The following is a 25917-nucleotide window of genomic DNA, read 5'->3' as shown; positions in this document are numbered from 1 at the left end:
GACTTGATAAGTGATCATCTCAACCCTGCAGTTTAAAGCATTATTCTGTGCATTCACTCATTTGGTCCCCGGTTGTACTCCTTTGGCTTGGACATAATTTAGTTCTCTACCCTAGTCTTTGGTAACAAATGCTCAGTTACTGTCTCTGTTATGTTCATTCATCCACTTCAGTTTCTGGATCATGTCCTGATGACTTTTTCACATCCACCAGAAAGCCTTCTGCAGGTGAATGTTAATATGTTTGATAGCAGTGAATTAGTTTCGCTTTTTTTATTAGGGAGGTATGGTAAGATAGAAGAAAGACTCTAAAGTCAAAAGCATCTGGATTAGATCTTGCTGTTATTAACTACTTAAAGGCTCCATTTCCTCGTCTATAAAAATGATCCTTAGAAAGGCTTCCTTGAATAGATTTTAAGATTAAATGATCAAAACCAAGTCTTTCTTACCCTAGGGACCATATTCTTAACACCTACACTGTACTATTCACAAATATTCTCCCCATTCCACCCCCCAAAAAAGATTAAATCAAGTAATAGAGGGATTTCCTTGGCAGTCCAGAGATTAAGATTCTGCACTTTAACTGCAGGGGTGCAGGTTTGATCTCTGGTCAGGGAACTAAGATCCTGCATGTACCACACTGCAGCAAAAAATGCAAATTTAAAAAAAAAAGAGATAATATATGTAAAAGAAAATAGCACAGAAATCCTTAATAATCATTTCCCTTTCTCAGCTTTTTAAAGAAGTAAGGTTATAGTCATCCATACAGCACTGCTCCTTAGGTTTTGTTCAGAACAAAATTCTGTACCATACTTATACTAACATCCTTTACAAGGAAAAACTGACATAGGCTAAGGAAACATGGAAAGAAGTTAAATACTATTCATTCACCATTAAATAATATGTATGGCTTAATATTTAAAATAGCTAATGCCCATTTCCCCACTAACATAAAATTAATGAAAGTGTAATTCAATGCATTAATTAATGAAATGAATTCACTTATTCAATAAACATTAATGATTCAACAAACATTTTATCCTCGTTATAAAAAGTTCTTGGTCAGGAGTTTCAACAAAACAAAATAGATCTCTGCTACCATGGGGTTTACCAAGTTACCTTCAGAGCATACTCTAGAAGAGATCCTTGTGACAAAAGACTGCAACATGACATTTTATTCAATCAATGAGGACATTAAAACTTGCTTACTTGTGGAATTTCCACTGAATATTTGTTCTCATTTTTAATACATGGAGATGCTGCAGTGAAATATACCACAGGCAAAATACTATAGAAATCTTCACAACCATTTTCTTCTGATGTACCAACAAATATTTTGGATGAGGGAAATGCAAGAGACAAATCTTGTTTTAAATCAAAAAGATTTGAATAAATAAGTATATATAATATTTTCCAAGATTCTCATGTTAATTTTGCAAACAGGCAGAATTTCGCTGCTAAAAAATTTCCCAATCATTCATTGACTGCTTTGTATCAGTGTTCACAAGGCCACATAATATATTGGAGTGTGTGGATGCCAAACAAACACAGTTGGATTTTAAAAGTGTTTAATGCATGTACTTTATTTAAAGGTTTTAAACACTGTTATGTGATTTTAGTATGCTTACAGTCATTATAATTCATACTTTCAAAACAATGGTCAAAGCAGCAATTATATCAACATACTACAGAAGTGCTATACACCCAATTAGTACTTTAGTAAATTATAAAACCAATGTACACAAGAGCACTTTGGCAGAACTTAATTTGGGACACAGCAAGGTGTTAAATTCTATACAGGAATCCAGTGAAGGATGAGTCATTCTTGGAGATGGAACAACATGATGATTTCACAGCCTGGAACGCTCAATAGGACCATCAGTGGGCCGTTTCAACAATCTAACAACCAAGGGGAGCTGCCAGAGAGTCAGGCAGTCTCATTCCAGATGCCAAAAGCAACGGGCAGACCATCACAGTTTGGCTTCTAAAGACATGAGTTTTTATTTCTGTTGAACTCATCCAGAGAAGTCAATCTAGTAAATACAATAAAATGTAACCCAACCAAGATTTTATGTCACTTTCCACAGATGCAGGTATATGAACAAATGAAGTGCTAAAAGAAAATACAAGTAAGTGTTTGTATTTAGGGTTCAATACTAAACTTTGACTATCCCTTCCCTCACCCCACCTTGAAGCATTGTCTTATTGTCTATCATATTACCATGAAATTTAATCCTTGTCCATTCTTTGCAAGGAAACTAAATATCCTGTTTGATACTGAAAAGTTACCATAGGCCTACTCATTCTCTGCCAAGATTCATTAAAAAAATAAAATTCAACTTTGAAAAAATAATTTCTATTTAAATTACATGCTAACAATTCTTTAAAGTAAGTAATTTTTTAAATGGAACTTGAGAAATGTTTCCATTATAGAGTATAGAAATTCAAAACTGATTCCACCGAAACTCTTTTTTTCTCTAGAAAAAAATGCATAAAACTTTGAAGAACTTAACACAAGGGTCTGTAGCAAATGGTTGATAGAAAGCAGGATTCTATTTACACTTGAATATATAAGGTACTTAATTTATACTTGTGGAAAATCACAATGATTTTAAGAATATTTTGCCAAATCAATGATGGCAAATAGAGTTTGGCAACACATTTTAAAAAGATGATTTATATACTACATATAAATGAAAGGTAAACATAAATACAATTGATTTAAGTTTAATTACATTAATATAATTTACACCATACCGATACCCACATGGTAATAGCCACATGGCAAATTCACAGTTATAACTAAAAAAACTATTTAGAACAGTCTTTTTGTTCCATTATTTGCATAATTTTCAGTAATAGACTTAGAAGCCTAATACATGTATGCTTATCTTTTGTGGGTTACAATAATCTAAAAGTTGTACTTCAACATCGTGGCTTAAAAAACAAATATCAGTGTGTTTTTATGCTGTAGTCAAAGCTGACTGGTTTCAGGTTTTAAAAACTTTCAGGTGGATCAGAGCAAACTCCACCTCAGACCAAGGCCTATGTAGTCTACAAATTCTTCTTTGTCACAGTTGGCAATCCACCCAATGGATCAGTGACTCTTAGACCTCTGAACTTGACAACATCACTTCCACCCCTGTTTTTTTAAAGTAAAATAGAGGAATAGCAAAGTGAAGAATTCAAAACAAAAATAAAACCTACATTTTTAGGAGGTCATCCTGTGCTTCAGAGTTTCTGTTAGCTTCCTAATTTGGAAACCCTTCATACTCCTAAATGTAGCCTCCATGTTTATGTCCCAGGACCCTATACAGAAAAAGCAAGAAAGTTTTCCAGCCTTCTTAGACCATTTTGGTTCCTCACTTTCCAAGCAACGAATAGAAGACCATATTCTTTCTTGTAATATTTTCCTTTCTTTTACCAAATTTCCTTAAAAAAAAAAAAAAAGAAAACTTGAAAAATTTCCATACCCTTTTTTCCAAAGGACAATTCCTAACTAATACAGACAGGAAAGCTCAAGATTTATTTTCTTCCATTCCCCAAAAGGTGAGAAAATGTGAATATATTGTGCCCTCTTCCTTCTATAAGCCTTGAGTAAAACTTAAAGAAGAAAAAAACATCAACCGGAAAACTAAGAGTTTAAATTATATCAACTTTAAAGTTTTGGTGTTTCTTTTGTTTCTACAACAAAAACTCCACATCTTTCTTAACATTTAAGCATTCTTCTCACATCCTATTATTTTATATGCAAATTACCATATAACAATGTAGCTTCAACATGCTGGTTCTGTTCCTAGGTTTTTCCACATAAGTTACCAACCACAAAATATCTCCTACAATAATTTTTAACCTATCTGCCAGTAACCATTGGTTCTCCACTACAAAACTTCCCTCAGTTTGTCAAGAGTTGTTAGAGATAAATGTATCAATAATCTACAGCTAACTGGTGAAGGAGCTATGAAAGATTGTTCCCTTTCATTTTCCATTAGTCCAAAATATACATATGTACATACACCTGCATATAACAAATTTACACTGTCTGCAGAAATAAACTGCTGATATAATTCCATACACATATTTAGGGATTCACATTTTAACAGTAAACTTACACAGAGATATATGGAAATATAGTTTTATACCCCTAAATTACATAGCAAGCTGAAATAGATAATGCTTTAGGATTTATTCTTTCTTATGAGTCTGAGAAAAAGAAGACATAAACCTTAAGCTATGTCTGTAGCAATTAGCAGTCAATGTGGGATTATCTTTAAGGACAAATTATCCAACTTGTATACAAAAAGTGATATAAACAGACTATATACAAAACACAAAACTTAGGATTAGAGATAACAAATAGAAACTTCATACAAAATACCTGATACTATCAGATGTACTTTGTATAGCTTTGACCAAAGAACTCTTATATTGGACATTCTTTTCTGATATGAATGAATAGTCACAGCTATATATTAGCTACAGAAAAACAGGAATGAACTGAGTGGGGGCAAGAGAGACCTGGGATTTCCCTGGTGTCTCAGAGGTAAAGAATCTGCCTGCAATGCAGGAGCCACAGGTTCGATCCCTGGGTCGGGAAGATCCCCTGGAGGAGGGCATGCCAACATAGTCAAGCATTCTTGCCTGGAGAATCCCATGGACAGAGGAGACTGGAGGGCTACAGTCCACAGGGGCACAAAGAGTCAGGCATGACTGAAGCACATAGGAGAGACCTGGTGACACAGCTGAAATATGTAAGTGCACTGTAGTACATATGTATACATTTTAACAGTGTTAAGTTAGCCGAATTAATTTCTTAACAATACGTTAAGTTCACCAGCAAGTGATGCAGAATACAAAATATAGTAAACACTTGCAGATAACACATTGAGTAGCCATCAAAATATTGACTAGTTTTGAAGAACTTAAGGCAAGAACCTGGTCAAATGAATGAAGACTAGAAATGATCAAAAGAAGCTCACAGCTGCCTAAAAGTTTTAAAAATTAGAAATTTAACACTCAACAAATGTATCAAAACTATGTTTCATTTGCTCACTCAACTCAGAGGCTCACTCACAGTATCTGAATTCCACATATTTATGCCGAGTATATACAGTTAGCTGAACATAAATATCACAGGTACTTACGAAAAACTACTATGTAGATGGTTACTAAGTTTATGTTGATTTATGTACTGGTCTAGTGAGTTCTAGGGTCACCACTTACGGTTGACTTTTTAAATCTAATCAGTTTCTTGATACACTCAGTGAAAAACTGTAGCACAGAAACTCCAAGTCCCAGCAAGCAATCAGGCCCATCGTCCACTAGAGGCAAAGCTTCTGCTGAATGAGAAGGTGATTTCAGAGTTCTTGTATTTTCCCCAGGCACCAAAAGGCACTACTACTGCAGTAGTGTTATCTTCAGTACCATATTGTATTGCCTGCAAGGTACGGCAGGAAGGAAGAAATGAACAATGGAAATCAGGATCCGCACAAAAAGAAATCAGTCTTTTCCTGGAAGGCCAAACTGGTTTAACACACAGTTACGAGTTATTTCACAGTGGTTTGTGATTCTTTCCCCAGGTATCAATGCCCACAGTTTAAAATTTTAGATTTAAAATTTTAGATAGGATAACTAACGACCCAAAGTATATACCATTGTAGCAGTTTCGGCAAATTGTACCAGTGAACTAATAAGATATGAGATATGTAGCTCCTGAAGAAGAAAGTACACATAAAGCATTTAGCATAGGAACTAATGCAAGGTTACACACAGATGAGATGGTTGGATGGCATCACCGACTCGGTGGACATGAGTCTGAGCAAGCTCCGGGAGTTGGTGATGGACAGGGAAGCTTGGCATGTTGCAGTCCTTGGGGTGGCAAAGAGTCGGACACAACTGAGTGACTGAACTGAACTGAACTGAATGAAAGTTTAAGGATTCAGAGAGTGCTAGCTCTTACCTAGCAATTCTTCTAGGAATTTAGCTTAAAGAAATTATAACCCTGGTGATACAGTGGATAAGAATCTGCCTGCCAATGCATGGGACCTGGGTTCAATCCCTGGTCCAGGAAGATTCCACATAACATGGAGCAACTAAGTCCATCTGCCACAACTATTAAGCCCATGTTCTAGACCCCATGAGCCACAACTGTTGAGCCTATGTGCTGCAACTATTGAAGCCTGCATACCTAGAGTCTGTGCTCTGCAAAAGAGAAGCCACCCCAGTGAAAATCCCATGCACCACAATGAAGAATAGGCCCTGCTCACCACTACTAGAGAAAGCCTGTGTGTGTGCAGCAAGAAGACCCAAGGAAGCCAAAAACAAATTTTAAAAATTAAAAAGAAATGGAAGTATACAAAGATATAAAACTATAAGATAGTTTATTATGGTTCATACAAAATAGAAAATTGGCATGAACTATACTTCCTACAGTAGAATTATAAGTCAATTTTAGGAACAAATGCAAACAGAAAATGATATGGTCAGTGTAATTCCACAGTAAAAAAAGAACAGACTCTGTATGATTTTAATACCTTTAGACCATGAATTTTTGTACCTTGTTTTTACATCTCTGGATATCTCCAGTGTCTCCCTGTTTATAGTCTATGGGAACCTGAATAGAATTTGTATCCTGCTGTTATGTAAAAATTGTATTAATCTTAATTATGTTGAATTGGTTCATGGTGCTTTTCAGGTCTGTTATATCCTTCTACTTTTCTATTTATTCTATTAATTTTTGAGACTTTGATTTTGAAACTCCAACTAAAAATCTTAATTTATCTAATTGAGAAAATAATTGTAATATATATATATATGTAACTTTGTTCTGAATTTTCCAAGTCTTCTGTAAATGTGTTATCACACTTTTATAAATTTTAAAAAGAGAAAAAAAGATAAGAGTCCTTGGGATTATATTTAACAGCAAATGTACTTCAAAAGACCTCACAGGTTGAGGTCAAAACTAGAAGGAAAGGACTGATAAAAATATGATATAAAAACCTTCTAAAAAATTTTTTTTAAGTTTTACAAACAAATTAGAAGATCAAAATATATATTTGCAATGTTAGACAAAGTACTAATATACTTAAAATATAGGAAGTTCTTACAATAACCATGAAGACAAACATGCCTATAAGATCATGGGGGGAAAAGCTATATACAGACAAGAAATACAAATGACTAGTAAACCTGTGCAAATGGCTAGCTTTACTAACAAAGAAAAAAGGTGCAAATTTAAAACACTAAAATTTGATTTTTCCACCTATCAAATTGGCAAGACATTACCTATGATAAGAATTTGGAGAAACACAAACTATAAAACATGCTAGTGGAAAGTATAACATGGACAGTATTTTGGGAGGGCAATCTGGCAAGCTTATTAAAAGCTTCAGAATGCTGTATATTCTTTTACCTAACAATTTTGCTTTGACGAATTTAACCTAAGTAATATCCAAAGGAAATAGATATGCACAAATATATACAGAATGTTTATTATAGAGCTCCCTCTAAAACATGGAAAAGTGAATGTAAATGAAATTAATTGATTATGGTAAGTATTAAATAAGTAATAGTACTCAGATGAGGGATAGTATGCCCTGGTAAGTTAGAAAATATATATCTTAAGACAAGTGGTTGAAATTAAGAAAGAAGTGGTCATACACAAGAATTGGGCTGTTTCTTAATTTCATGAGCATATATAGTTACCAAGTGAATAACTCATGATTATCCGTTTCCAAGTAAACAATGCTTTTTAAATAAGATCTTATATCTTAATTCCAAATGTTAGCACTTAAAAGTTTGGGCCAAATTTGGCTCCCCGATTGCAAATGCAAAAATTGGGAATGCAAAAATAACTGTATGTATGAGTTAAAGTGCGCCTCTAATGATTAGTGATGGCTAGAACTTATAAGAGCTACCTATCCAAATAGAATATTAAAACATGGAAATTTTACATTTTTTTAAGCTGGATATTATCTAGCTTCCAAATTTTAGCTCTAATTGGCACACTGACACACCACTCATCCATATACTTTTTTGTATTTGTTTTCATGCACCCATTTTTAAAAACAAGAAGTTGATTATGCCATAGTGTATGTTTTTTAACCACAGTGTTTTCATATTGGGTATTTACATGGAGCAGTCTAGTTTCACATCATCTAGTGGTTGGACTGAGAGCTCAGCTATCTGGGTTTGAAGCCCAGTTCTGGAATGTGACCGTGCCTCTGCTCTCCTCCTCTGTAAAGAAGAGTTAATTCTAGCTCCAGTCTCAGAGGGTTACTGTGTTAATTACATGAGTTAAATACATATGAACAGAAAAGTGTCTGTCACATAGTACTTGCTATTGTTATAATTTACTATTGATGTTACTAACATTTCAAGATGGTAAAAAGCCAAAAATAAAAATAGCTCATTTTCTTGATAGATTAATTTTACTTAACTACTTGGGAGAACCAGCAAAAAAAATTTTTTAATTGTTAATACTATGGGGTCAAGTGTAAAATTTACTGTAATACTGAAAGCTAAAACACATGATTTCAAAGAAATCTCCAGACAGTGGCAGCCCCTCCTGGCTGCACCAAGACCTGCATCTGGCTTTGTCCTCTCCTCCCCACTTTGGGATTTTTCTTGCAGGAGCTCTGCTGTGTTACCTGTTCAGTCACTGCATGGGCTGCTTCATTGGGATCGTGGCACTGATTGACAAAGTCACAAATCTCCTGACTGTTCACCATGAAGTTAATTCCATCTGTAGTGAGGACCAGGAAGCTGTCATCAGCATGATGTAACTGCAATCAGAACCAAACGTACAGAATTACAAACTAGACTTGGCCTTAGAATAATCATCATAATTCAGCGACTTTATCTGTTTACAGAGTAGTCATCTGTGTTTCAGAACTTACAGATAAACAGAGTGAAAATAGGCCTTCATTTAGGGCAAAAACAGCAACATTTAGCATCAATCATGGAGGACAAACCTAACATTTACTTAGTAACACCATGGAGGAAGAAGCCAGATAGCTAAATGCTGAGAGGCAGCCTAATGTAATGGCTAAGACCTCCTCGGTGTGAAGCCCACCTCTATTTTTCAGCTGGGAAAACATAGGTAAGTTAACTGTATATGCTCAGATTTGTTTTCTCTGTGTAAAATGGGATAGGAGTGGCTATTTTGAACAGAGCCCCACACATTGTAAACTGCTATAGAAGTATTTGTTAGATGAAATGAACATAAGTGGGATACCTATAAGACATAAAACTGTTCAATAAATTAACAATCATTTGCTGCCATTACCGGGAGCCTATCCCTATATATAATGTGTGAGGTACTAGAGCAGGCTGGGAGTTGTATAGGTAAAGTATCAGTTCACCACTAAGGTGTACGCTGGGGAAAGTATAGTGTAAGGGGGACAATGATTAGTAGCAAGCAGAAGACGTCCTTGAAAAAGAGGTGGGGTGATTCTCTGGCTTGGCGGAAAAGGGAAGTCAGGATAGCTTCCAAATGATGGTGATGCTAAATGATGAGGTGCTGGTGAGGAAAGGCAGTAAAACCAGGCTTCCAGGCAATTTCCATAGCAGGATGAAACAAAGCCAACACTTCGTCATACATAAGGCCAGGAAAGAAGTATCTTACTTTGTCTGAAAAGTTTATCTTTCCTTCCACTAATCACTTCTTTTTAGAAGTCATACAGGCTTCAATGAAGGCTTCTAAGAAAGCCTGCAGCCAGAGACAATCCTGTGTTCATTCCTTGCCTGTGTATCAAGTGTTTGCAAGTCTTTTCTTACCTTAATCCTCTTTGTTTCAGGTTCTGCTATCACACCACTGGTTTTAAGATCCAAATCTCCGAGACTCCTTGTCATTGCAAGTCTGCCGTTCACATGAGGCTGTCCCAAACTATTCCAAGCTACAAACCCCCCACATTTCTTAATCCTGGTCAAAAAAAGTTAAAAAAGACTATGATGTGATACCCAGAAAACCAAGGGTTAAACTTAAGCATGAAGTCAGTTTAAAATGCAAGGTTTTATTTCTATTTTGAACTATATACATATCATCCTCATAGATCGATTAGCAGAAGTGGTACCTTTCTTTCTCGTCTTTTCTTTCTGGAGTGTGGTCAATGGTCAGCTTCATGGGTTTTCCTTTTCTACACAAAATAGCTCGGCTGTCCCCAACACTAGCTATAACCAGTTCAATACCATCTCTCAATAGGGCTACTGTTGCAGTAGTCCCAGAGGTCAGAAGCGTTGCTGCAAATGATGAAGAAGAGTACAAGTCAGTGACAATCAAATGATTGGATCTGGAATGTTTATTACAAAATAAAACACAGGCATGTTAAACTAATGCTGAAATGTATCATTCTAATTTAACTAGAGCTATGCAAATAAAATGCAAATGAACTATGGAAGTAAGAGCATGCAGAAAAAGAAGTATTTAATTCAGTAACAAGGCTCTATGCAAACAGAAAAAGCTGCTAACCTAATTTGGTAAAAAAATGCATCACTATCTCCAAATGGCTTCTGTTTATATAAAGTAGAACTCACTTGAATTCATCATTCTGACATCCCTGTGTGTACATCAGGTGTCAGGATTAAAAGTAATACATTTTAATTAGACTGGCTAATAAGGCAGAGTGATTTACTACAGCGCCCATTCAGGCAAGCCAACTTTTCTGTAATCTACACACTCAATATTTTTCTTCCATTTCTTACTCCCATCCTATGAAAGTATTATCAATTAATAGGCTAAGCAAGATATGTCAAGTGTTTCACTGGCTCTTTAAGAATTGTATTTTATATTCTTTCCTTCTATAACTGCTTTAATTTTACAAATCTTCAGCAAAACAAAAAAAGAAATCCTAAAATGGTTAAAGGTTCGCATTCTTTCCTTGATTATCTTTGTCCTCCCCAGATGTAAAACAAAGTTACAGCCATCATTGTATTAGGAGAAAATCTGGAGGGCAGGGAATGAAATTCATTCTAGTTTCCCATAAACTTGGTATAGTTCACACTTCTGGTTCCAGCAGGATCTGAAACAATCAGTCTATTCCCAAATGCAGGAAAGTACTGCCAAGTGCTGCTCCTGTGGTCACAGCCTGGGCCCAGAGCATTCCAAGAATGTTAATTTCCCTTGACCAATAACAAAATTATATGTAGCTTGGCCTGAAGTCATCGCGGTTTCCTTCATCCAATTCAAAGTGCATTTTTGCATCTTTCTTTAGTTTATTCTAAATTGTCTCCCTAAGTTCTTCACTGTTTGTTGAAATTTTTGAGGGTGCATTGAGCCTTGTCAAAGAGAATACTGTGGAAGTAGACTAAAAAGTAAAGCAAATTGGAAAAATCTAAAAAGATAACAGTTAAAGCAGGTATTATCTTCAATAACATGGTTAATTCTTTAAAGCATCTAAGTAAAATATTCAGGTGATCATCTAAAGATGATTTTGACTTCAAAGGCAGAGTTAAGTAAAATGAAATGCTATTGACTGATTGAGGCTCAGTCTTTGCAATTTTTTTCTAAGACAATTTTTAAAACTGCAGTAATGCATTTGGAAAGATAAATATGTATATATTTTCCAATCAATGTATTAAAATGCCTGCTTTAATTAGAAAAGTAAAATGGGGAAAAAAATGAATAAACCCTGCTTAATCTCCTATATTCATGCTGAATTTACTGAGAAGTAGCATTTATAGTTGCACTATCTTCCCATTTATCTCTTGATTTTGGAACTGCTGTGCCAAAGTAATATCACTGTGGCAATAGTAAAGTAGATTATATATTGTCATTGTACAACACAAAAGTTTCAGTATAAGTATCAGTGATGTTTATATTACAAACGTTAGGTTGTGAGTTTCATAAAACATTGTATAACTGAATCTTTACAATTGAACCACTGTAATCTTTTCAAATGATTAGAAGAGCCTGGTAAGAAAACATAGGCATTTACTTAGATGCTACTTGTCCAGGGAGTTTAATGTTCCTCTCCTTTGTTTAAAATGTAAGGGGCAGCTTTTTTAATTGGCTACCTAAGGTGAAGTGAAGTTGCTCAGTCGTGTCCGACTCTGCGACCCCGTGGACTGTAACCTACTAGGCTTCTCCGTCCATGGGATTCTCCAGGCAATAGTCCCAGAGTGGATTGCCATTTCCTTCTCCAGGGGATCTTCCCGACCCAAGGATCGAACCCGGGTCTCCCGCATTGGAGGCAGACGCTTTAACCTCTGAGCCACCAGGGAAGCCCCAAAACAGTTAATACTTCATAAATGAAAAACTTCAAATTTAGCCATTTAGGATTATAATCCATGGTTCTGCCACCTAGATATTTAAAAGAGTTTGAGTTTTTAACCAACCCAGCTTCACAGTTCCAAAATCCCAGGATTTATGGGAAAGTTTTCTAAACAGTTGATTCTGATTTGCTAAGCATCTAAGAATATAAATATTAAATCAGCATTTAGTTTCATTTAACGTTTAACATGGGAGTAAAAATTCTCACTTTTTTCCTTAACAATAAAATTATAAAACTAAGACATCTTTCAATAAGTTCTTAACACTCACTGGACATTTTCTACTGCAAGTCATCTCAACTAATGGGACAAAGAGGATGTGGGAACCTTCCAGTAGTCCAGGCTAGGAACCGCTGGACTCCTTCACCTGGGACAAAATTAAGCAGATCTCTCTTTCCACTGAAGCCCAGCATATAGTGTCCACGGGCTCCAGGTCTAGAGCTGCTGACCAGGCACAGTTCTCTGCCACAAATAACACGCACAGAGGCAAATAGGAAATTCACCCAGGAATTGTGCTCAAACATTACAAACCTGCAACACAGGGGAGGGTAGAGAAAGAGCTGCAAAATAAGGGGAAGGGTTTTTATTTTGGTGAAATTTTCAGTAGCAAATTACATAATATTCCAGGAGATGCCAAGTCAATGATTCCAAAACTCAGTTTGACCAAGTTGATGGTATTTTGTAGTTGAGTCTGTTTTCTTCATCATAGAATAACACTTCTTAGTTTTGTGTCTTCCCAAGGTAGGAAAGCCCATATACAAATGTATGTGCACCAAGACATATATGTGGTGACATACACACAGACTCAGCTAATTAGTCTTGAAGAGTAAATCAGTACCTTTACTGCGCTGAAAAAAATACACTGTAAATTTGTTTGGTATCAACATCAGAATTGTCCCAGTAACAAAAGGGAAATTCACGGGTAGAGCACTGAATAATTTGTATCTGACAAGCGTACCAGAGAGGATGTAAACTACAGTATACTACCAAATTGCTAGGATTAAAATATAAATCAAAAGGAATCAAAGCACCTCCTATACCAGATACAAGGAGTAGCTTATTTGTTAATGGTAAATGCTGGGATTTTAGGATCTAGATGGTATTTCCTGAATAGAATGATTAATTTAATTGTTTAAATAAAAGCTAGTAAGGCTCTTGAGTGCTAAAAAGTGTTTACAATTTTATGTAATTCATAAAATGGGAGTTTACGCAGCTCTCTCTTTCCCCTAGTGTTGCAGGTCAATATATCAAAAGAAAAAATGATTAAGATTTTGAATGGCAACATAAAGAATCAGGCTGTACTTTTCTAAGTATAACCTCCCCCACCCAGAAATTATTCAACTGTGTCAACAATACGGATAAACAAATACAGTTTCAATGTTTACCAAAATGATGTTCTAGACATGAATGAATCATAAACACTAAATCAGAGGAACAAGCTGAAGCAGTAACAGCACAATAAGAGTATCTCTCCAATGCCATCCCTATTTTTTGCTTTTGGCTGCCTCCAACATAACAAGGGTAATCAAACACACTGCATTTCTCATACTGGTTATTTTTTAGTTTAATTCTTCCATAAGAGATCAAATAATACGAAGAGCAGGGAAGTTTCCAACAAGACTCACAATACTGCCACCAACGTCTCCCACTCTGAACGTCAGAGCATCTTCTCTCTTTGATCCATTTGTCTCTTGGGGAGCTTTGTTGCTTTCAAATCTTAAGTAATCTAGAAACACTTTGAAGAGTTTATCGGATATATAGGATATCATCTAAGTTTTCTACCATCTGGTTTAAGTGACAGTTTGTCCATTAAACAATAAACTAATGGGCAGACACCATTTGAACTTACTGGCTGATTTCATTAGTTGTAAAAATACACATGACTGGTATAAAATGAATACAAAATATTCAAAGATGATGATGAAATTAGCTATTTGTAAATAAGGGTAAGTTCAAAATGTATCCACAACAAATCAATAAAGATAGCCAGCAATTTCTTAAGGGCTATTTCTTGATAAACGGTATTCTGATTTTATTCTCCTCAAACTACCCTCATTTAAAACTTAAATAATAAATATTTTAAATGCTAATGAGAAAGCTTGAAGTATTTTATGCAGATATGACAGCTTTAGATGAGAGTCTTAAAAAGATGAGTATGTTTTATTTTCACCTTATTATTTTCGCTTTCTTTTGAGAAAGCTAATAGTATGATATGGGGCACTCCTCCCTACCTGAAATTCCACCATTAATGATTCATGAGTGATTCATTAGTGATTCCTGAGGTTAAACCAATCTCTTTTCAGCTTTCCTTACTCAAAGTTCAAATCCCCCCCGAAGTGGTAACACATAAAAATATACACATTAAATAATTTAGTTAAATTGGCTGTAGGACAGTCAAGTTATAAGTTATAATTACTTTGGTGATAAAGAGTAAGCAATGGAGATCAGTTTAGTCCAAATAATTATTGAGTACTTTTCAGACTCTATGCAGGATGTTGAACACTAGAAATTCAAAAATGAATAAGCCATGGTCCCTACCCTCAAGCTGCTCACAGAAAGGGTTCAGTGAGGACAAGTGGAGCTGATGCTAAATGAAAAGGTGAAAGAAATTGGAGAGGGCAAACTGTACTTCACAATTTTATTTAACTAGCACTGGTCCTACCCACAGCTGTGCCAAAAAGAATATTATCTACTCTTATAATACTGATACTGCTTCAGTTCTACTAAAAAGTAAAAAAAAAATTTTTTAATTTAACTAATAATTCTGAAGTGGTATACGTTCTTTTTAAATCCACAAATTGAAAAGTTTAGTATATTTGATAAAATAAGCCCCAAATATCAAAAGCCAATTTTTGAAATCTTTGAAAGCCTGGCAACTGATTAAGAACAAATTTCAAAATTGTTCTCAAAATACTTATTTAAAAACCAAAAACCATAGAGACTGACTGACCTATAAGAATACATCCAAAATAAGATTCAAGGACAATGTCATAATAGATCCTTTCTTTTTCTTTCAGTAATACGCTAACCAGCCTTCTGTCATGCTCCATTATACTTGTAAGCAAATTGCCATTACATGAAAAACAAACTTTAGAATATCTTATGAAAGTTCTGAGATCATTAACTCAAAAATTATGACAGAGGAACTAAGTTTAAACGAATACATTTTCATTTAATTATTAGAAATGAACTATTTTATTCATCCCTTTGCACAACTAAATTGATATGAGAAAGGTATCTGTAGAAAATTTCTTTTAAGATAGCAAGTTAGATCAATTCTCTCCCTAAATTCAAAATTCCCTTTAACTGTAATTTATTATTTCATAAATGAAAGGAGTCCTGTCACATTTTATACCAAATCTATCAATGTTTTAAGCATTTTGATCAATTAGATCACACAAAAGGGCTGACTACACCCATGAAAGGTTAATGGTTTTTTATTGTTGGCCACATTTCCAAGATACACTTGAACAGTCCTTTCTGAAAACCTTGCCCAGTGAGCTCTACCTGTTTACACAACAGCTGGGGCACACCACCTGCACTACAGCCGATAAACTTCATGGTGTGAGATACAGCCGACCTGCTTATAAATGAAATAAGAGCATACGAATATTCAGAGTTATGAAAATAAAACTATAAAAAAGTGTTTTAATGTCCTCTTCACCTTCGTATGTTTTACCCATTAGGAACAAGAACAGAATCTTATTCTAAAACCTACCCTCTCTCACCTCTTATTCTCACAAGCTCAGGAGCCAGTTGAAAGGGGAAAAAGGTCCAAAGGAAAAAAAGAAAATGGACCTAAGTAATCTACAAATGAGAAAATTAAATCCTGAACACTAAGAGTGGACTCTAAAGCTTTTTGAAGAATTATGACAGTGATAAAGGTCTTGAAAAAGAGGAGGAAAGTATCTTAAGATGGCAAATGAAGCCATCCCAGAGTCATCCTAATATTCACATTAAATATGCCCATGAGAGAGGCCACGGTGGGTGCCAGGAAAATCTCAGCCCTAACTCTCCAACTGACCTTTTATCTCTCTCTGAGTTTCAGTTCCTTAACTGTAAAATGGGGAGAACTTCCAGCCCTACACACTCCAACTGAAAATTACAAAGATAACATTGCTGTGGTGAGCTTTGACCTTCTTTAAACAAGAGGATGAACAAAAGACAGATGAATATTATTGCATGATTCATTTTAAAATCAGTTATGAGGTCTATATGCACACATTTTAATGGTTTGCTGTAGAAGCATTCAAATATTATGAGCAATAAATTTGGGGGCCAGTTAACTAGAAAACATTAGCTACATTTTTGTGAAATGGTTTTAATAAATTTAGTCAAAATCAGAGACATTTTTCTTTCAAAATATAAGGACATCCAGTATACAAATTCTAAAATTCAGCTGTTATAGTCTTGTGTTTAACAAATAAAAACAAAAATGTCAACTAGTTACCATAGGAAAGCTGCAAGATCAAGCTACTTTAAGAAGTGGAAGAAAAAATATCTTCCTTCTAATTTCACAAAGTAGTGCATATTAACCATTGTCCTTTTGAGGACCAATCAGCAATTTTTTTGTCTGGACTACTACTCTCTGAGATTACACTTTAGCAAATTTCAATAGTCGTTCATCAGATTCCTCTAAAAAACAAAAAACCCTCTCGTGCATGCTTCTTGTTCATAAAATGAACAATCAAACAGATTTTTTTTTAATGTTTAATCTTTTTAAAATCAAAATTCAACATCAGATCTATTTTGGAGCTTCAATTTCTAAAACAACCTCTAATATGTTTCATTTAAATGTGAGATACTACCCTTAGTTTGGATTCCAAATAACATTTAAAATGATTATTTAAAAAGTCATTTTCAATGTAAGCATCCTTACAATAAATATTAAAATTCCCACCCCTGAAAGGCTTAAATTGTTTCCTTCTTACCCCAAATTCCCCAGGACTTTAAGGAATGAGATTGTTTTACTTACCATCAGCAGATAGGTGGGCGTGCCTTGCAAAGGTTTTATCTATTTCAAGAAAAGCCAAGGTCAACACAGTTTCCAAGTTCTCCTCCTTAGGAAGCAAATCCCTTCAGGGAGAGAAAAAAAAGAGGCCAATCACTTTACAGTAGGTTTCCCACCTTCCTCTTTGTCCCTCCAGCTAGCAGAGTCATTCCATACAATGGACTTCCAAGGTTTGCCCTTCAGACGCTTGCCTGTCGGAGTCTTTGCAACTATATGGACCAAAGCCCACCAGGCTCCTCTGTTCAGAGGATTCTCCAAGTAAGAATACTGGAACGGGTTGCCATTTCCTCCTCCAGGGAATCTTCCTGACCCAGGAATCTAACCCACATCTCTTAAGTCTCCTGCATTGGCAGGTGGGTTCTTTACCACTAGAGCCACCTGGGAAAGCATCTTCAGATGCTTAAGATCCACATATTAATAAATCAAATTAAGAAAGAATTAGGCCCAGAGATAAGTTCTAAAAACAATAAAATAAAAGCCTAAGTCTCCAGTCTAAAGATTAATCCTCACCATCACAATCCTGAGAGGTCAAGAATTCCTTTATATTTAATTAAGCCACTGAATTCCTTTGTGGAGTAAGGCAAGATATACATAAATCAATTGATGAACAGTATGAATAACTGCTTGGGAAGAACAGTCACATGGTCATAACTCTTACATGTTTTCCCCCTCTTTTAATTCTAGAAGTAGTGTGATCCTCAAAAATATGTAAATATTGACTGCAGTAAATAAACTTTTTAAAGAGCTCCAAAACACCCTCATTAAAAGCATTTTCCCCATGTTTTTGCCAATCATCTAAAGCTATTTTCAACAAGTATTCAAAGCTATTCATACCACTTGAAAAAATAATTACTATTTATTGAAGCACTAAGCACCATGCACAGAGAGGAGTGCTTCTCACAGATTCTCACAGTACATGAGATCATGTACTTTATTATGTGAATTCCCTTGAAATGATCACAAGTGCTGTAGATTCTGGTCAATGCTCTCACCAAGAGAGAGGTTAAAACAGACACATTTCTGAAATGGTAATACTCATCAGCACTTTATGCCACGCTTGAGCTCCTGCTTGTTCATAAAACCATAGTATGAAAGCAGTCAAATAACTACCTTAACAGTGGCCGTCTCAGCCAAAAGGTGAAAGTTCGAACAGGAAGGAAAAGGCAAACTGCAAAGAGTGAAAATCATTGTATCACTGTACGTACAGGATGCATTTCTCCATGTGGGTGTGACAGAAATCGGCCGCTGCAGGTCCACCGTGGCCATCGTACACCGCAAAGTACAGGATCTCATTGGTCAGCTGAGCAAAGCCAAACCGGTCTTCATTCTCTTTCCGTTTGCCAATCTGCGATGCGCTGCCCACGTTCTGCAAGCTGACTTTGGGAATTGGCTTGCCATACTTAATGCTGGGGGGCAGCAGAATTGGCTCCTCCAGGCGGTTATCCCAGATGCCAAAATTATCCCAGGTGGCTGGTCGGCCACTACCATCAGAATCAAAGCGAGACCATCTCGGCTCTGAAGTGGAGCTGTGGCACGTGGGCGTCACCCACCTGTCATCCTGCAGACCGCGGGCTCTGAGCAGCACTCTCCTCCTCACCTGGTTCCCACCACTTCTTACCAAAGTAAGTAAGGCAGCTGTTGACATAACTCCAGAGGGCTCGGGAATGAGAGAAAGGTCAATGGAACAATAATGGGATGCCTTCCAGAAAAATGATGCAACTGAGTAGAGAAAGAGACAGAACACTCCATCAGTAATTTGAAATACAACTGATATATCATTAGATATTATCAAGAATGAAGTCTGTAAAGAAAGTGGCACTTAACAGCCTACTCCTGAGAATAGTGGTTCAAAAATGAATCGATTTACCTACCCCACCCACTCACAGTGTTTAACTTTTATAAAAATTTGACAGTGTGCACAGATCACATAGAACAGGCGCTTCTCCAGCTTTAACCTACAATCACCTGGGGATCTTGTTAAAATGTAGATTCTGATTCAGTTTGCCGGGTGGTGCCTGAGATGCCATATTTTAGACCACCTCCTTGGTGATGCCGAGCTGCAGTTCTGGCAGGCCCGCACTTTTGATTAGGGAGAATATAGAAAACAGGTGTAAATAAATAGTCTTTCTTTCATCAACTTCATTGCTCTGAAGAAAAGGTGGAGCAAATATTAACAATAACAAAGTCTCTTACAAGAGTAGAAATTAGAAAAAAAATAACTGGTTATTAGAATATTTATTGTCGTGGGAGTGTGTAATTTCCTCGGTTCTATCTCATCACAACAAAAATTTGAAGCCACGGACGTTAAAGCCCTTGGATAGACAATGTCTCAGCTCTCGGGACAGATCAGTGTTACAGCTCACGGACAGATCAGTGTTACAGCTCTGTGTTATAGCTCAGTTTTATTTAGAAAATAAAAGAAAATACATCCTCGAGGCGTGAGGGCATGCCGACCCAAAAGACATAAAGAGAAGAGAGAGAGACCCCCAGCCCTTTAGGCTCCTTTTTTTATATGTTTTTTCCTCCCCCTCGGCCTGCCCTGTGTAAACTGGGCTAGCCGGGAGTGCTGTTTTTTCTATCTGAGGTCCTCACTCCGGTCCTCGGACCTCCCTTTATTCTACTTTCCGGGCTTTCCCCTTCCTTGTCTTTTAGTCATCGCCAATCTGGACTCCTTTTTCCTATTCTAACTACCTAACATTATGATAGTTCTGTACTCAGAGAGTGCCCAAGTAGCACAGATACAATCTATGACATCAGTTCTGTTTGTTTTAAGGTTTCTCAACTTATTGAACTTTACATATTCTATTACTCTGGTTAATATAAACTGGCTCATGCAAACACCCACCAGAGGCACAAAGAAAAAGTAATTCTGTGTGTGATCTCAGAGATTAGGGGAAACTGCATTTATGACAAGCAGTCTTTTTATGAGCTACCGAGCTATGCATTTACATTAACATCTGAGGCTCATCCAAATGCCTCCCCTGGCTGTATGGCTGGGGGAATTCCTATACCCCTGCAGGAAGGCCCGTGTGGCTAGCAGTTTGCATACAAATAAGGTTTAAGCAGAAATTCATCTCCAAAGTATTTCATTCTATTACTTTATGAATTAAAAACCAACTTGAAAAAATAGCATAATATCAAGATTTGATAATGCCAGCGGAGGGTATAGAGGTGTTATATTATTCTTAATTGTATGTTTGAATTATTTCTCTATAAGAAATAAATTTGAAAAAACTGTATCTCCCCAAAAGGCACAATCACACACACACACACACAAAGCCTAGCTTGAGTGCATCTATAAGAAAATGTATTACAGATTTTAAACAATCATTTTCAAACAAATTTTTGGAAATCAGTCTAGTTATGTATAGGAAGAACCATTAGTCCTTTCAGGAAGTAAATAGAAGTAGAAGGAAAGGCTGAGGTTCCAAAAAACGCCCTTGTAAATCTAAGCAATGGAAGACATATGAGCGCAGCCCTCTAAGAATTTAGAATGAAGATGGCCTCCCAAATAATTAATAGATCATGAAAGACTTAGGAGACTGCTCCTTTTTGGCCTTTAAGCAAACATCATGTATTAAAGTCTGAAACTCACTACTTTTGCATTATTGGGGGTGGAGGAGACACAGTACCTCTTTATCAAGTATCAGAGAGAAACAATGCATTCCATTACCGAAATAAAAAGAAAAGTTTATTCCTTTGGTTCTGTTTGAAGGTTGTATTTTATTCAAAAACAAAAACTGTGTCAAATAAAGGTGAACTTGTAGAGAACTTTCTAAGTGTAATACCATCTTGCAAGTAAGAGAACTAAGTACTAATTCTTGATGGAGATAATTCACAAAGCAGCTTTGCATTATAGGAAAAATAAAACTTTAAATGTTTATCAGAAAACATTCACATTCGAAGAGTACACCAGAAATTAGCAAAGTACTATTATTCTTTTGGCTTCAATCTGAAAGTATGTATACCATACTCAGCTTTGGGTCATTTTGCAGTCACACATGTACTTTAAACAGGGTTCTAGAATTACAAACTAATAAATACTGAATAGTTTCCCTGCAGCTCTTCTAGGATACTCTTGTCATTTCTGACTCTCTCCTCCGAATGAACAGAGCTGAATTCACATCAGGCAATATGCATCTACTATAAACATTACTTAAGAATGAAAAATGCAGGTTGAACAGTTTCTTTAAGCCTACATAAACTAAAATCAGTCATCAACTTGGCCTCCTTCCTCATTCCTTATCTGCACAATCATCTCAGAAAGTAAGCAGAATAGTCACAGGAAAATATTTACTTTAAGGCATATTATCGGTTATTAGCATACATGAAGCATAAACCAGTTCACCAGTTTACAAACTAGGTCAGCATCACTTATGCAAGCAAGGGAGTATCTAAAGAAGTGGTTCCATCTCCTTTGCTAAATGCAGTATAACAACATCATACTAATCTCCATGTTCCCAAGGAACAGTTCAAAGAGGACTTTGTTCCCAAGCTAATTAATAACTCTGAATTAAACTTACACATCAAGAAGTTTCCTTCAGAGCTTCAAACTACCAATCAGCCGCTATTGCCACTCCCCTCCCCTAGCTCTCCAGATGCCCATGGAAATGATTAGACACTGATTAGCAGGCAGAATTTATAATGTGGGGGAAAAAAACAAAAGCCTGAAAAAAAATCAGTGTTCTTTATAACAGAAAGAGCTGAGAACAAATTGATAAATACCTAAAAAATCTTTTATTGTCAGTTGAGGAATTAAAAATTGTCATGTGTCACATGTCATGTGTCATTGTGCAAGCCAAAAATATTTATTCAGGAACACTTTATGTCAGTCTCTCAATCAGAGATCAAGCCTAGTTTATTTTCCTTTTAACAGTTATATACAATCTTTGAAAGTCAAAGTAACCCAAAAGAGTCAAAGGGCACAAGTAATTCCGCTTGAAAGCCATTTGAAGACACAAAATGTCAAAGCAAAATTTAAATGAACCAACAGCCCAAGAACACATTACGTGGCACACCATATTCTACTAGCAAAAACACTTTCCTTTTTCACATTCATTTGTCTGACCAGGCCTTCATCTTCCTCTGAATCAATGCTTTGGTTAATCTGATTAAAGTATCAGATTCTGACACAAAACTCTATTGAACAAAGTTGACTCCTGATTTAATAATATTGACTAGGAGGGGGGATTCTCAGAAAAGAGAGTTAAATGAAATAAGTTGAGAGTCCACAAGAGCAGACATTGAGATTCCACAAAAGAGTGCTGGTTAAAAAGCCACAGCCAGAGTGTAGGAAATGCATTTGGTAAACTTCTGAGGTATATACTTCGTTTAAAAATAATAGCGGTAGGAAATCCAACCAGTCCATCCTAAAGATCAGTCCTGAGTGTTCATTGGAAGGACTGATGCTGAAGCTGAAACTCCAATACTTTGGCCACCTCATGCAAAGAGTTGACTCATTGGAAAAGACCCTGATGCTGGGAGCGATTGGGGGCAGGAGGAGAAGGGGACAACAGAGGATGAGATGGCTGGATGGTATCACCAACTCAATGGACATGAGTTTGGGTAAACTGGAGTTGGTGATGGACAGGGCGGCCTGGCGTGCTGCAATTCATGGGGTCGCAAAGAGTCGGACACGACTGAGCGACTGAACTGAACTGAACTGAGTGGTGAAGAAAAGCCACATATACCACTACAAGACTGCTATGCCAATTTTATACTTTCATCTTCCTCCAATTTTATAATCCTGCAATGATTTAAATACCTCAGAGCTGGCTAAATGTATTTTTGGAATAGGGAGGCACTCATGGTCCCTGGCAGGAGGGTGCACTTGGGATTTGAGTTAAACTGCTCTTGACTGCTGAAAGCAGGTCAAAAGGGCAGTTTATTGATGTCATGTTAAGCACATGCCAAAATTACTCAGGAGTTCTAAGGATCAGTACTGCTCAAACCTGCTTAGGTTTATATTTCTAGCAAAAATGTTTAAGGACATATTCATATCTGCCGATTATAAAGTGGCACTCAGGTATCTTCATTATCAATAATTTCCACAATGGAAACACAGGTAATTTTAATATTCTTAAAATGTTTCTTTAATGACTCTACAAAAAAAACAACCAATTTATCCCAATAAATTCAAATATTATGGAAAGCTCTGGACTCCAGTATCCTCTTTATCAGTACCCTGCTAGGAGGAAGGGAAAGAAAATGTACTAGTCTAAATGAAGGAGAAAACAAAACCAGCAAGAGAAACCCCGAATGACTCCCCTTATGTTTGACCTGAACATATGTTTAGATGTGCAAACAGAGAAAAGAACAAGGGAGCAATGAAAAGTATTCATTATTCTAATTCCATAAATATTTTTAAAAACATTTCAGTTAACATGGATACAACTCACAGAACCATGTTCCAAACCTCATTTAAGAAGAATTTTCCAGAACAACCAAGTATAAGGTGTGTATTTTTCATTTCCTCTATAGTACCTAATACAGTGTTGATATCTATACCTTAAATTTTCAGTAAATTTAGTCTTTTTTTTAAAAAAAGGAGAATTTTCCTTTATATTCTATGCTACATCACTAACATCTTTCCCCTCTTCCTCTTAAGACTCCAGTCAAGTAGGTGCTTGAGTTGGTGGTCAATAGAAAGTGACTAAGGTTGCAAGGCAATGGCACCCCACTCCAGTACTCTTGCCTGGAAAATCCCATGGATGGAGGAGCCTGGTGGGCTGCAGTCCATGGGGTCGCCAAGAGTCAGACACGACTGAGCAACTTCACTTTCACTTTTCACTTTCATGCATTGGAGAAGGAAATGGCAACCCACTCCAGTATTTCTTGCCTGGAGAATCCCAGGGACGGGGGAGCCTGGAGGGCTGCCGTCTATGGGGTCGCACAGAGTCGGACACGACTGAAGCGACTTAGCAGCAGCAGCAGCAGCAAGGTTGCAAGAAAAAAAATCTTGAAAAATTATAACTGATGTATTTTATTACACAGTGGAATATTTTTTTTCCTAGGCTAAGACGCCACTGTTATCTTTCAAGACCATTATAATCTGTCACCTTAATTAATCATTCTGAAACCGCGGACAACCTCATTCTTTCCTCCGCACAGGCAAAGGGGATGCAAAAGACTGAAGAGGCCTTGCTGCACATTTCCAGACTGAAGCTCAGAAAGGCCGGTGGAGCTTTAGATACTCCAAATTCCCTGGCTAGTGCCACCCGGAGTCTCGCCTTTGTCATCTCCCGTGAAATCTCTAATCTACAGACAGTGGCTGCTAAAAAAAAGACATCAAGGGCCAGAAGGCCTTGAGATTACAGCGCTCTTTTGGCAAAGCAAAACCCACGTCCTCAGATCGACACCAACCAGGGCTCTGCATCTTTCTCTGCTCCGATCCCCTGAAAAGCTCACCCTTGGACAGTTTGGGATCCTGGGCTTGGCTGGCTGGCCGTGACAGATGCATGACCAGGGCGAAACAAGGCAGGAAGCACACCCTCAGGCAGGCGCAGCCACTGATGGCTGGGTTCCCTCCAGCACTTTCCGCCGCCCGGTCTCCGCCTCTCAACCACCCTCGCTGCGTACAGATTCCGGGTGTCGCCACGTCTCCCTCAGCCCGACCCGTGCTGCAGCGGCGAGGAGGCGCTGACGCTCGCAGCATCCTCCAGCCCGCGACTCGAGGCTTCGCTGAAGGAAAGCGTGGGCTGGGAGCCCCTTCCTCCCCTCCATCAGTTCAATTCAGTCGCTCAGTCGTGTCTGACACTGCGACCCAATGGACTGCAGCACGCCAGCCGTCGTTCCTTCCAAGTTCCATTCCCTCCTTCCATCCCGGTCCAGCACATTCACGGGCAAGAGCCTCCAGCCTTCCGGCCAAGTTCAGGCGGAACGTAAAATCTCCGCAAAAAATGCCAGCAGCGGGTGGCTCAGCCGAGGTGGGCCCCGCCCCGACATGCTGCTCCAGACCTCGAGACGGAAGAAAGCTGCGCACAGCGAACCCAGACAGTGACCGCTGGGCATGCACTGAAGGGGCTGGAGAAATTAAACCGATATTTCCCCTCCTCTCCCTGGGGAATCCGTTTACTCTCCATTCCGCAGATGGGGAGCAATGGGACGTGCCCCCTCCTGTAAATAATATTATAAACGGTTAACATAAATGAAGTGCACTCTCCAAGCTCTTACCTCGTGATGGCAATATCCCTGGAAAATGTTCAATTAGCTAATGGAGGGCGGAAGAGGAGTTTTCTGTAAATAAGACTGCCTTCTCCGATGTTTTCAATCTCTGAAGCAAGCAGTTAGAACAGCCACTGGCTCAATCTGCTGGAAATTCTTGAGACTTTTTCGCCCGCAGTAGGTCAGATAGAGGGGAAGTCTGTTCCCGCTGACTGACGGCAGCTCCAACCAACCCACGCTTCACGAGGCGGCGCGCCCGCGGCCCGGCCCTTAGTCGCAGCCAATCACAGGTTCCGACAGGACCGTGCCTCCCCGCGAGATCAGTTTGGCTTGGCTGACTTTCAGTAGCTCACAGCAGAGCGACGTCGACTTGGGCCAGTCGTGGCTTATGGAGATGTCCGCCCTCTCGAAGGCCATGGCGCGCAAACCAACGAGGGAACGCCTCGGCAGTGGAAGAGAAATTTGGTACCTCGCCAGAG

The 25917-nt window shown here is 37.6% G+C and overlaps 1 protein-coding gene across 3 annotated transcripts; it reads right to left on the bottom strand.

Annotated features, from left to right (window-relative positions):
* On the bottom strand, positions 1552 to 25650 carry PPM1K (protein phosphatase, Mg2+/Mn2+ dependent 1K). 3 transcript variants are annotated; one of them, XR_001295787.2, is made up of 8 exons: positions 24683 to 24999; positions 18481 to 18994; positions 17240 to 17340; positions 10071 to 10236; positions 9775 to 9919; positions 8646 to 8780; positions 5221 to 5434; positions 1552 to 3429 (listed from the first exon to the last, which is right to left on the bottom strand). XR_001295787.2 is itself a non-coding variant. In XM_013964547.2 (7 exons), the coding sequence occupies exons 1-7, from the start codon at positions 24927 to 24929 to the stop codon at positions 5303 to 5305; spliced, it is 1440 nt and encodes a 479-aa protein (XP_013820001.2). In that variant the 5' UTR covers positions 24930 to 24999; the 3' UTR covers positions 1552 to 5302. The 3 variants fall into 3 exon arrangements, 2 of the variants coding, with proteins under 2 accessions (XP_013820001.2, XP_005681502.1); XM_013964547.2 differs by having other exon boundaries at positions 1552 to 5434; XM_005681445.3 differs by lacking the exon at positions 24683 to 24999 and adding an exon at positions 25448 to 25650 and having other exon boundaries at positions 1554 to 5434.

This window comes from Capra hircus, chromosome 6 (assembly GCF_001704415.2).
Source record: "Capra hircus breed San Clemente chromosome 6, ASM170441v1, whole genome shotgun sequence".
NCBI lineage: Eukaryota > Metazoa > Chordata > Mammalia > Artiodactyla > Bovidae > Capra > Capra hircus.
Note: the sequence above shows the minus strand (reverse complement) of the source record. Positions and strands in the feature narration are given on the sequence as shown.